Source organism: Physeter macrocephalus, chromosome 6 (assembly GCF_002837175.3).
Source record: "Physeter macrocephalus isolate SW-GA chromosome 6, ASM283717v5, whole genome shotgun sequence".
NCBI lineage: Eukaryota > Metazoa > Chordata > Mammalia > Artiodactyla > Physeteridae > Physeter > Physeter macrocephalus.
In genome coordinates this window covers 28807000-28819599 of record NC_041219.1, presented here as the reverse complement: position 1 = coordinate 28819599, position 12600 = coordinate 28807000, and the positions used below count along the sequence as shown (strand labels likewise).

Below are 12600 nucleotides of genomic sequence, written 5' to 3'. Positions count from 1 at the left end.
CATGGCTCACGGGCCCAGCCGCTCCGCGGCATGTGGGATCCTCCCATACCGGGGCGCGAACCCGGTTCCCCTGCATCGGCAGGTGGACGCGCAACCACTGCGCCACCAGGGAAGCCCTAAGAAGGTTTTTAAATGTATGCTTTTGCTTTTAATTTTTTTTTAAACACCTTTACTCCATCTGTTACCATGAAATGTGGACTTATACTAAAGCCCCAACTTTTAGTTTGAAATACTACTTGCAACTGTTCTTATAAACTGGCTGATTGATTAATGAACTAGCTAATTAAATTTCTAAACCTTATCAACTAAAGTCAGGTATTCAAAATAAAGAATTGATCAAGTCCATTCCCGGTTGGCCATTTAGAATAATTTTAGTTCAGTAACATTGTATTTTTAAATATATGAGTCAGTTGTAAAGTTTTATAAAATATATGTTAATATTTGATATTTGTTTATTTTGTTTTTATAGGCAAGAAAACAGTATATTATTGGTGAAAGCCTACTGGAATGAACTTTTTACTCTTGGTCTTGCCCAGTGCTGGCAAGTGATGAATGTAGCAACTATATTAGCAACATTTGTCAATTGTCTTCACAGTAGCCTTCAACAAGGTAAAAAGCACCGTATTTATTTCCTTTTCTAGGATATAAGAAGGGGCATCAGTTTTTTTTTTGTTTTTTGTTTTTTTGTTTTTTTTTTTGGTACGCGGGCCTCTCACTGTTGTGGCCTGTCCCGTTGCGGAGCACAGGCTCCGGACACGCAGGCTCAGCGGCCATGGCTCATGGGCCCAGCCACTCCGCGGCATGTGGGATCTTCCCGGACCGGGGCATGAACCCGTGTCCCCTGCATCGGCAGGCGGACTCCCAACGACTGCGCCACCAGGGAAGCCCAGGGCGTCAGTTTTATAGTATTATGTTTAAAGTTAGGTATTAAAAGATACCAACATCCTTTTTACTTTAGATAATTTTTACATTTTGATAAATTCATTCATTAATCACCCCAAAATAGTTTTAAATGAGAGCACAATAAAACTGAAACAAGCGTATTTAAGTGCTATTTCTGATCAGGCCTCGTGAATTTTTTCTACTTGGATATACATACCAGAGAATCCAGGGTAAGTTATATAGAGATGATAAAATATTTATAAATGTATACTTCCCATCAGTTTGGCTTTTTGTGTTTTTTTGGTGGGGGGTGCTGCATTGGGTCTTCGTTGCTGTGCGTGGGCTTTCTCTAGTTGCGGCAAGTGGGGGCCACTCCTTGTTGCGATGCAAGCTCTTCTCATTGCGGTGGCTTCTGTTGTTGTGGAGCACGGGCTCTAGGCACACAGGCTCAGTAGTTGTGGCTTGTGGGCTCTAGAGCGCAGGCTCAGTAGTTGTGGTGCACGGTCTTAGCTGCTCCACGGCATGTGGGATAGTCCCAGACCAGGGATCAAACCAGTGTCGCCTGCATTGGCTGGTGGATTCTTAACCACTGCACCACCAGGGAAGTCCCCCCCACCAGTTTTTAAACTGCCTTTCTTCATTGTAGCCCTTTGAATCCCAAGATAGGCTAAACTTTTTTTTTTAATCAATTCATCAGGATGTATTCTCTCACTTAAACAGTACTAAAGAGTCACAGAACAATCCTAAGTCTTTTTCCTTTTCTTGATGCCAAGGTAATTACAACTCCCATTCATTTGAGGAGACAGGCAGGCAGGCACTGATTTATAAATGTTTAGCTTCAGAATGGCTTGTGACTAACCAAGAAGGAGCCCCATCCTCAAGTGGGAAGAACTACTTTTTTGAGTTCAGGAATAATTTATAAGTTGAGAATTATATTTACTTCCTTTGCATATTCCATTTCCCACTGTTTTACATTATTTTTAAAGTATCTGCTTCCTCCTCTTATTTAAGGGCAGAGAAATAACCTTAAAATCTCATCAACAGTAGATCTACCAGAAGGCAGTACTATATAAACACAATAAATTTTAAAAGTTATAAAATTTTATTTTACTCAGATTTTCTTTGGTCTTGGCAGTATTTTTTGCTATTTGTTTTTGTTGTAGTAGTATGGGTAACTTAAAAATCTAAATGGTTTTGCTTATTTTTTTCAACCAATATAAGCTTAAATAAAATCCTGTTACCAAAATTTGAGTCTTTTGTACTTTGGTTGGTTGGCCAGTTTTTTAGTCTTTATAGCTTATCTTCTCAAAGGTATATCTTGAAAGGAAACATTACATTTAGGGTTTTTTATATTAACAGCCTGTTTTGTTTTTTCTTGAACAATGTCTGAAGATCATTAATTAGTTTCATTTAAACTTACAGAGATACTGAATTTTAAACATTTAAAAAATTGGTTATATACAGAGCTGGAAATTAGAAAGAAATATATTGGGTAAAAATAGTCATGCATTTTTGCTGAAAATTAGAATCTTTTGTTTGTTTCTTTGTTTTTAATTAAAGATAAAATGCCAACAGAAAGAAGAAAATTATTGATGGAACACATCTTCAAACTACAGGAGTTTTGTAACAGCATGGTAAAACTCTGCATTGATGGATATGAGTATGCCTACCTGAAGGCAATAGTACTCTTCAGTCCAGGTATATAAACATTTACTTCTTATTTAAAATACAGTGTTTGAGGATGTGGAAAAATTAGAACCCTCATACATTGCCGTTGGGACTGTACATTGATGCAAAATGGAAACAACCCAAGTGTCCATCAAACGAATGAATAAACAAAATATAATATATAGATACAATGGACTATCATTCAGCCATAAAAAGTAATGAAATTCTGATACATGCCACCATGGATGAACCTGAAAACAGTATGCAAGTGAAAGAAACCAGTCACAAAAGACCACATATTATATGATTCTGTTTATCTGAAGTATCTAGAATAGGCAAATCTGTAGAGAGATTAGTGGCTACCAGGGACTAAGGAGAGGGGAGAGTGGAGAGTGACTGCTAATGGGTACGGTTTCTTTTGGGGTGAACAAAAATGTTCTAAAATTAGATTGCCATGATGGTTGCACAACTCTGTGAATATACTAAAAGAACTATTGAATTGTATACTTTAAATTGGTGAAATTTATAGATGTTAGACATCTGGGTATGAAAAGGAAAATTGAAGAAATCAGTGAAATGACATCATAGACTTTTAGTCCTGTTCAACACTTGAATGTTTAGATATATTTTGCTAGGCATCATTAAAAGGCAAAAAGAGAGATGAGGATTGCTTTGTTAATGGGTTAAATTTCCAAACACCTTATTAGAGTTTCCAACAAATAGAAAAATGGATCTCTTATCCTTCTGCCAGTTTCTAGTTTTCATGTATAGTAAAATGACAGTAAAGCTAACGATCAATTTTGGAATATGAAAAATTGGCTGTTCTCTTAGGCTCTGTATTTTTTCATTTTGGTATGCATTTCTGTTACTGTGTATGATAATAAAATTATCTGAGGAAACCTGCTTCTTACCTTCAATGATATCAGTAAGATAATTAAAGCTTTTTTGTACTATTTCTCCTGATGTTCAGATAAGTTAATAACATGTATCACCATTTTTATCAAAACCAATTTACCACCTTCATTTTCCTTAAAATTGAAAGAACATAGATTAAACAATAGAATTATAATGTAATTTTGTTTTACTAAGTATTCTATTTCTATTTGCTACTTTTTTAATTCTCTTCAGTCAGGGCAGCACTTTCCATATTTTAGGCATAAGTTTTATGAAATTCTTTTAACATTTCCATTTTAGTGAAATATTTATATAGGTTATTTCATGTTGGTATATTATTCTTCTGATAGAGATGATGTTCAGAGTTTCATAATTTATAAGTATTTTTTTAACCTAACCATGGTGAAAGGAAGGTGTTCTTACTAAAAAAATATAGAATATAATCTTCATGAGGGGTGGGTGAAATGGGTGAAGGAGGATCAGGAGGTACAAACTTCCAGTTATAAAATAAATAAGTCACAGTGATGTAATTTACAGCTTGGTGACAATAGTCACTATATTAAAAACTTGAAAGTTCCTAGAAAGTAAATCTTAAAAGTTCTCGTCATAAGAAAAAAATTTTTTGCAACTTTGAATGGTAACAGATGGTAACTGGACTTATTGTGGTGGTCATTTTGCAGTGTATACAAATGTCAAATCATTATCTTGTATACCTTAAACAGATATAATGTATGTCAATTATACTTCAGTTAAAATATATATTATTATTTTAATTTAAAAAATTTTAAAGAATATAATCTGCAGATATTTCATTGGTTAAAAATACTTTCAATACTGTATGCTAACACATATATATGGAATCTAAAAAAAAAAAAAAAGGTTCTGAAGAACCTAGGGGCAGGACAGGAATAAAGACGCAGACACAGAGAGTGGACTTGAGGACACAGGGAGGGGGAAGGGTAAGCTGGGACGAAGTGAGAGAGTGGCATGGACATATATACACTACCAAATGTAAAATAGATGGCTAGTGGGAAGCAGCCGCATAGCACAGGGAGATCAGCTCAGTGCTTTGTGACCACCTAGAGGGGTGGGATAGGGAGGGTGGAAGGGAGATGCAAGAGGGGGGATATATGTATATGTATAGCTGATTCACTTTGTTATAAAGCAGAAACCGACACACCATTGTAAAGCAATTATACTCCAATAAAGATGTTAAAAAAAATACTTTTAACTAAACTAAGTCATTTTTTTGTTTCTGTTGAAAGCAAACTGATCAAAATCCCTTCTACCACTTTTGGAATAGAAAAACCTATTTATTTTATTTGAAGCCAGTGGTTTCAGTTTTTATTGGATGTTAGAATACATGTATGAGATAAAATAGTTTTAAGGGTTTAAAGTACAATGCCTGGTGTTTAGTGGTTGGGTTATTAAATATATTATTTGTGGAATGAAAGAGCCACACATATGACGGGGCTTTTTTTTTTGACTGAATTATTTTTCCCATGCCCTTCCATCTCCACTTGGTGCCTTATTAAATGAGTATTCAGAACTAAAGTAACAATATATTCCTTAATGTTTCAGATCATCCAGGCCTAGAAAACATGCAACAGATTGAGAAATTTCAGGAAAAGGCTTATGTGGAATTCCAAGATTATATAACCAAAACATATCCAGATGACACCTACAGGTATCTAGAAGTTAAATACTGTTCAATTAAATTCATCTTAAAAATTTTTGTGAATCTATTTCATTATTTTCCATTCCAAGTGTAATTAAATTTAGTCAACTTTGACCTTTGAAACAGTTAATGTTATTAAAAGTGGTAGTGTATTGTTGCTAGTACTTTACATGTAGTATTTTATGTAAGGAGACTTTAGCACAGAGAGGTTAAGTAACTCGCTCAAAGTCACCCAATAAACAGTAGAGCCAGGTAGTCTGACTCTCACACCCAAACTCTTTCTTCAGTTGAAATAATGGATTTTATTAGTAAAAGGGATGAAAAATGGATGAATAATAAAACACCATTAGACTATTTGATAATTAATTTTGAAATTTGGCTTATGATATTTCTAACAAGGTATTTACCATTGTCCTTTCAGAAAAAAAATCACTTTTTTAATAAAATAAACTCAATTTTTGAGTAACTAAGCATTTGGCATCAGAGCCAGAGTATGTGGGTTTGACGCCTGACCCTGTCACTTACTAGCTGTATGGCTTTGGGCAAGTTATTTAACTTCTGTTTCAGTTTCTTTACCTGTAAAATGCAGATAATAGTACCCACCTTTTATAATTAGTGTAAGGATTAAATCAGTTAATATATAGTCAAAGAGCTTAGAGCAGTGCCTTTTACAAAGTAAGGGCTATATAAATGTGTTTATTAGTATTATTAATTTAACATACTTCAAACTTCATAACTTATATTTTACATATTATAATTTTTTACATATGTTAAATAACATGTTTATAAGTCAGGTCCATCTGAAAATCAGCTGTAGTTTATCTAACCAGTTTTCCCAATTCTGTGTATATAGTTCAGCTGGTGGGAACAGGCAGGAAATGAGTAGTTTGAGCAGTGGAGTGCATGGCTACAGAAAGGTTACTTAATTCTGGGGCTGCTGGTTTCACTTGTTCTCAAGTGTTAGAGTGGAAGGCCTTAGAAAAGAGGAAGGATAAATGTGCCACCAGCTTTTCAGAAAGGTGGTTCTTTTGGTGTTGGTTTTGTTATGATTTTTTTTCAATTTTTTAAAGTTTCAAAAGTTGTCTTATACCTCATTATACAAATACATACAGTATTTAAAATGTTCCTCCTTTTTGACATAACAGCTGCTTGCTGATCTCTGTTCGATTAGGTTCCAAGTTCTTGGATCTCTGGAACTCTTTCTTAGTTTCTTACATTCCTAGTTATTTTAAAATAATACGTTATCTTTAGATAGCAGTTTTCAGCTTATAATGTACTTTCACACAAGACATTGTCCTGCCTTTAAGAACCTCACTAGCACAGAAACTGGCAAGGATCATTTTGTTGATTGTCACAACACTGTGAAAGAGACAGGGAGTGGTGGCTTACACGCATTCACATAGCTAAGGGGTAATTGAATCAGGATTTGGATCTAATGGTTTTGATTCCATAATTTATGCCCTTCCCAGTAATAACAACTATTGCCTATTTTACTATTCCCAGTACTTTTTTGAAAAGCAAAACCAAGAAAACTGTAATCATTGAGCCCCATGTATCCTGATAACATAAAACATTGCTGTTCTTATAACCTTGAATGAGTTCCTAAGCTGTTAAATTTATAACTTGATCCACAGTTTAATAACTTAGTTCCATGGTCCATAAAACCAACTGGAGGTAGCACAGCATAGCAGTTAAGAGCAAGGCTTTCCAATGAAGTCTGACAGACTGCATATATATCCAGGTGATTGTCATACACTCTAAGGCTTGAGAATACTAAAGGTTTTATTTTAAGTTCTGAAAACTAGATCTTTATTAAATTAGGCCACAGACAGTATTCATGCAGAAATTACTTATATCTTTCTACTAAATCACTTTGATTTACAACCTTGTTCCCCCTTCCCTTTGTCTTTTGAGGTTGTCCAGACTACTACTCAGATTGCCAGCTTTGAGGTTGATGAATGCTACTATCACCGAAGAATTGTTTTTCAAAGGTCTCATTGGCAATGTACGAATTGACAGTGTCATCCCACATATTTTAAAAATGGAACCTGCAGATTATAACTCACAAATAATTGGTCACAACATTTGAAAGCTGAGATCTCAGTTTAAACTGATTGTTCTTTCTTACTAGAACACAAGAAGACACCAAAATGAACTCATTGCTTCCAGGGCATCTGGAAGTTTTTACTTTAAAGAGTAACCAAAAACCAAGATATTTTTATCTTCCTTAAGAAGAATTTTTGAAGTGACTGGGCAGGTAGCAGGAATTAGAATTTCCCTTCCTGTCTTATTTGAGTGAGTAAAAATACTATGATTTATTCTTGGCTGAGATGACACCTAGAGCCATCACCTCTTGACTAAGATATCTCCTTTTATTTTATAAAACAAATAAGTCTCTCTTTTTTCCCCAGAATTGTGTTCTATTCATGTTTAACTTCATTATGAACTACTACAAACACTTAATGGTCAGAAACCCCTAAGGAGGGTTTTCTTGCATTTTATTCTTCTATATTATAATCTGTTTGTCTTAATTACCTGTCAAAAGAAGATTATTTTATGCTCAGTGGTATAATGATAACATTAGAACTATAGGAAATAATAAGTGAATATAGGTATTTTTTTGTCTTTTGTAAATATCATGGCACCATTAGCATATATCACTCTCATTGCTGGCAATGAGACATAGGCCATTTGTGTTCTTTTTAGTGTTGTATATTATTAGTTATAAGCACTTTTTATTTATGTATGTAGCAGAAAATTGTTTTTGAGAATAAGAGGGTTCATGTTTTAATATTTTTGGTTTACTGTGTTATAAAAGTAGCAGAGACTGATTGAGCCCCAAATGTTTCAGTATTTCAAAATAGATATTAAAATTGTTGGTCTTCCATTCCACAGAAAGCATCTGTCATCTCTCCCTCTTTTCTGACCTGCATTTATAGTTTCCTGACCCTTCTGTGGGTTTTAGACAATTTCTTTTAGGTCATTAGAAATACCTACTTTTTGAAATAATGGATTTATCGTAGCCAATCTGTGTTTTCAAGGTGAGTTAGACAATTATTTTAAAGCAATTGATAATTTTTTAAGACTTCAGTTTTTTAGTATATAAAGGAATATGCACTGATTTTTCACTGTAAAGCAGGGAAGGGCTGTTTTAACAATAGTATGAGCATCAGCCTGAAGCGCTGCCTTGTTACTACCACAGCAGAAGCATTTTAGGCTCCTTGGATGTCTTCCACAGTAATGTTTTCCTTAGCAAAACCTAATACTGTTAAATATTTCTTTGCTATAATTTCATGATGAATTATTTTGGTTGTTTTTTTTAAAATATGGAGATTTTATTGCACTCAGAGTACATTTTTTATAAAGATTTTTGGAATAGAAGAGAAGCAGAATTTGGGGGAAGGGTATGGATTTTACTAATAGTTACTTTATAGTAAATAAGTTTTAAAGTATCAATTTACAGTCTTTATCAACTTATTAAGGGAAACATTTTTCCCTATTTAAAACATGATTTTTGTCAACAGGTTTATTTATAATTATCAGCTGGGAAAACTACATTTAGTACAAAATACTTAGATGGTAAATAATGTACTAATGGTTAATTAAGATACATGTTTCAGGTATTTTTCCTGATTATAGTTATATTTGGAAGTGTTTTTTAAAACTATATTAAAATGTGACCTGCATTACAAATTTCTGTTTTCTGCCAATATATTTGATTTCAGATTCCTGTTTCTTCAGTGTTTGGTCATCCTTTTGTTTGTTTGTTCCATTGTTAAGAAATCTCTGGTAAGATTTATTACAGTACTTTCAGGAAGGGAAGAGTATGGAAAACATTTTTCATATCCCAGTATTTTAGGATGATTTACAGTTCACTTTGAAGACTTGCAACCAAATATTGCAGTTTGACTATTCCTTAAAAACCTTTCTCTCCTGAAATCTCAGTAAAGTGTAACCACACAATGACAAATGAAACAGGAGAGAAGAAATCAAAGGATTAGAGAGTTGAATAAAGTTTTGGAAAACAAAATGCAGGTAAAGAAAGACTGACTTAACAGAGCCAGAACCAAGGAAACTGAATGCCTGCAAAAGGTGGTACGTTGAGAAGAAGCCAGTATACCAATGTCCAGAAACAACGTTCAGTACCTGGAGGATCCAAGTGCTCATTTTCAGAGATGGTGCTTGGGGCATAAAAAAAGGGTTGGTTGCAAATCTGTTGACAGAATCATTGAACTATCTTTCTCTATGCTTACTTAAGTCAGGTGACCAGTTTCTTTTTTTCTTTTCTTTTTTTGGCCGCGACATGCGGAGTCTTAGTTCTCCCTACCAGGGATCACACCCATGTCCCCTACAGTGGAAACGTGGAATCTTAACCACTGGACCGCCAGAGAAGTCCCCAGGTGACCACTTTCAATTCTTCAACCTTTTCAAGCAGGAGGCCAGAGGTTAATAACCTTGAGAAACTAAACCAGAAGATCATAGGATTTATAGGATACCAGGGATAACAGAAGGCTTGGATTAGATAGTGTTGAAAATACGGATTAAGTGAAAGTCTGCATTGAATATGGGTGCCCTAAGCATGTTCCCAGAATGCTGGCCACTGGATATAGGCTTCTCTGCCAGGATTCTTATCTTTGGAGAAACTAATCCGCCCCAGAGAAAAGATCTCCAGACACTCGCTTTTGGTTGTGCCTTGATAAGACTACTTGCCATTTTATCACTGTTCAGTGAATCCCAGTATTTCCAAGTCATATATGTCATGAGGTTTCCATTCAGCTTTCTAGTGCCTACTATTAAATATGAACATAGAACCAGGATCATCAGATATTAGAGGAAAATTTCTAATACATAAGAGATCAGATATAATCTGATGGGTGGGGGCAGATACAATGCAGTGATCAGAAAAGTACTCACCCCCAAATATAATTAATATTTTGAAAGAAAGTAGATGTATTCATTAAATGAAAACAGGATGCTTTGAAAAGGAAAAAGAAAATTTGGAGCAAATTTTCTGGAAATGTAAAATGATAGCCAAAGCAGTTCATTAGAAGGGTTGGAAGATAAAATTGTTGAGGAACGCACCCTGAAAGTACAGTTGACCCTTGAACAACACAGGTGTTAGGCATACAACCAACTGCAAATCCTGTAGTACTATAGTATGTATTTATTGAAAAAAATCTGCATGTAAGTGGACCCACACAGTTCAAACCCGTGTTGTTCAAGGGTTGACTATAAAACCAAAAGACAAAGAAATAGAAAATGAGAAAAGACAGAGGATCAGAGCAGGATGGCTAACATTTCAATAGTAAGAATCTAAGAGAAAACAAAAGACTTGAAGTAAGGAAATTATTAAATAATACAAGAAAAGTTCCACAGAAGGACTTGTGCCTCTTATGTTGAAAGATTGACCCGTTAAATGAAAGGAGATCCATACCATTCTTGAAATCAACAGTATAATCAAAGAAAATTATTGCTGCTTCTAGCAGTATTGTGGAATAGATACTCTGAAGGCCTTTGATCTATTGCTGGACTCACAAGAAGTGGCATGAGTTCTCAAAGAAGCTAAGGTTGTCGCAGGTCACGAACCCTCCCTGGTCCTGGCAGAAGCAAATAAAAATCTCTGGAGAAAACATTCTAATTTAGATCAGAGTTTTGCACACTTTTCCGTAAAGGGCCAGAGTGTCATTATTTTGACTTTGAGGACCTTACCATGTCTGAAGCAACTACTCTGCTGTTGTGCAAAAGCAGCTATATAGACTATACATAAATGAGTGAGCATGGCAGCGGTCCAATAAAACATTTAGAAAATCAGGTAGTGAACTGGACTTAGCCATTGGGGTGTAGTTTGCTGAACTCTAATTTAGAACCTCAACTGTCACAGATTAAGCTCAACCAAATATGAGCTCACAAAATTATCAAACTCACAAGGAAACAAGCCACTTGAGTGAGCCAGCAATAAGCAATATATATGGACCCTGAATGATAATGTTAGATATTGAAATTGTACATGATTATAACTGCACATTGATACGTCTTAAGAAGAAAAAAATGGAATCAAAAAGTAAGCAAGAAACAGGAACAACAAAGATGACCAAACAGATTTTAAAGCAAGCAGAAACAACATTTAGAAATTTTAAAAAATTTGGTGAAATCTTAAAAATCAATCCATGGTGAAAGACTATGCCTTTAACACGTACATTTGATTCAAACCCCTTCCTAAAACTACATTGAAGCACAACCAAGGTTTTTTTTTTTTTTTTTTTTTTTTTGCGGTACGCAGGCCTCTCACTGTTGCGGCCTCTCCCGTTGCGAGCACAGGCTGTGGACGCGCAGGCTCAGCGGCCATGGCTCATGGGCCCAGCCGCTCCACAGCATGTGGGATCTTCCCGGACCGGGTCACGAACCCGTGTCCCCCTGCATCGGCAGGCGGACTCTCAACCAGTGTGCCACCAGGGAAGCCAGCCAAGGATTTTTTTTAAGGCATTATCTCATATACACAAAAATACTGTGAGAGAAATGAGAGCCACAAAATTTTGAAAGCTGGAAAAAATATTAGTTGTGATCAACTCAGCAGACTTAGCTTCAGTGGGTAAATCTGAGAAGCAACCTGATTTGCACCCAGTTTGGCAATACCAAGTGTAGAGTGTATGGAGCAACCCTTGTACATTGATGGTGGCAGTGTTGGTTGATAACAATCATCTCCAGTCATTTTACATTATAAAGTTTAACATGCATGTATCTGTTATTTGCCCTAGAGAAACTCTTATCTGTGTATCATGAGGCATACAAAAATGTTCATGTTAGCATGTAAGAGCAAGAAAACAGCTTGTACTACTTCTGAAGGAGTAGGAGCAGGATGCAAACAGGGTAGGACATACAAGGGGCTACCAAAGTATACGTGGTGCTCCAATTCTCTATTGCTTTGTAACAAACCACCCCCAAAAATGGTTTAAAACAACAAAATGTATTGTGCTCTAATCTACAATGAGGTCAGAGCTTGGCAGGGACAGCTTATCTGATCCATGCAGCCACAGCTGGGTCAGCTCAATGGGCAGGGGTTGGAATCTTTGGAATCACTCACACATGTGTTTGGAAGACACGTAGTGGCTGTCTGCTGGGACTTCAGGTGAGGCTAAAACCAGAAGGCTTACATATTGGCTCTGATTTCTTCATCAAAGATGTCACAAAGCTCTGTGCAGAAGTGGCAAACTCCTAGAAGAGTATGTGGAACCAGAAATGTAGCCATTTTTAGAAAAGGATGTATCTCGGCATCCTCACTAGAAGCCCAGTATAGACAAGGCTTATCTTGACAAGATTTGCTGGTTTGTATGCCTTTTGTCTAATGGGGTTGCTTTATAAATTGATACATAAGAAACTGCAAGAAGTTAAAACAGTTGTGTCGGGCTTCCCTGGTGGCACAGTGGTTGAGAGTCCGCCTGCCGATGCAGGGGACACGGGTTCGTGCCCTGGTCCGGGAA

General features: G+C 35.8%; 1 protein-coding gene across 4 annotated transcripts in view; it reads left to right on the top strand.

Annotated features, from left to right (window-relative positions):
* Nucleotides 1-7531, top strand: part of NR2C1 (nuclear receptor subfamily 2 group C member 1) — a 45149-nt gene extending 37618 nt beyond the window's left edge. For 3 of the 4 annotated variants that reach the window (XM_024127388.3, XM_024127386.3, XM_055085249.1), the window contains 4 exons: nucleotides 470-609; nucleotides 2443-2580; nucleotides 5026-5131; nucleotides 7037-7531. In XM_024127388.3, the coding sequence (XP_023983156.1) occupies nucleotides 470-609; nucleotides 2443-2580; nucleotides 5026-5131; nucleotides 7037-7211 (559 nt within the window). In that variant the 3' untranslated portion in view covers nucleotides 7212-7531. The remainder of the gene's footprint in view (nucleotides 1-469; nucleotides 610-2442; nucleotides 2581-5025; nucleotides 5132-7036) is intronic. The other variant, XM_028490456.2, reaches the window with a different exon arrangement.
* Nucleotides 7532-12600: the final 5069 nt, after the last annotated feature.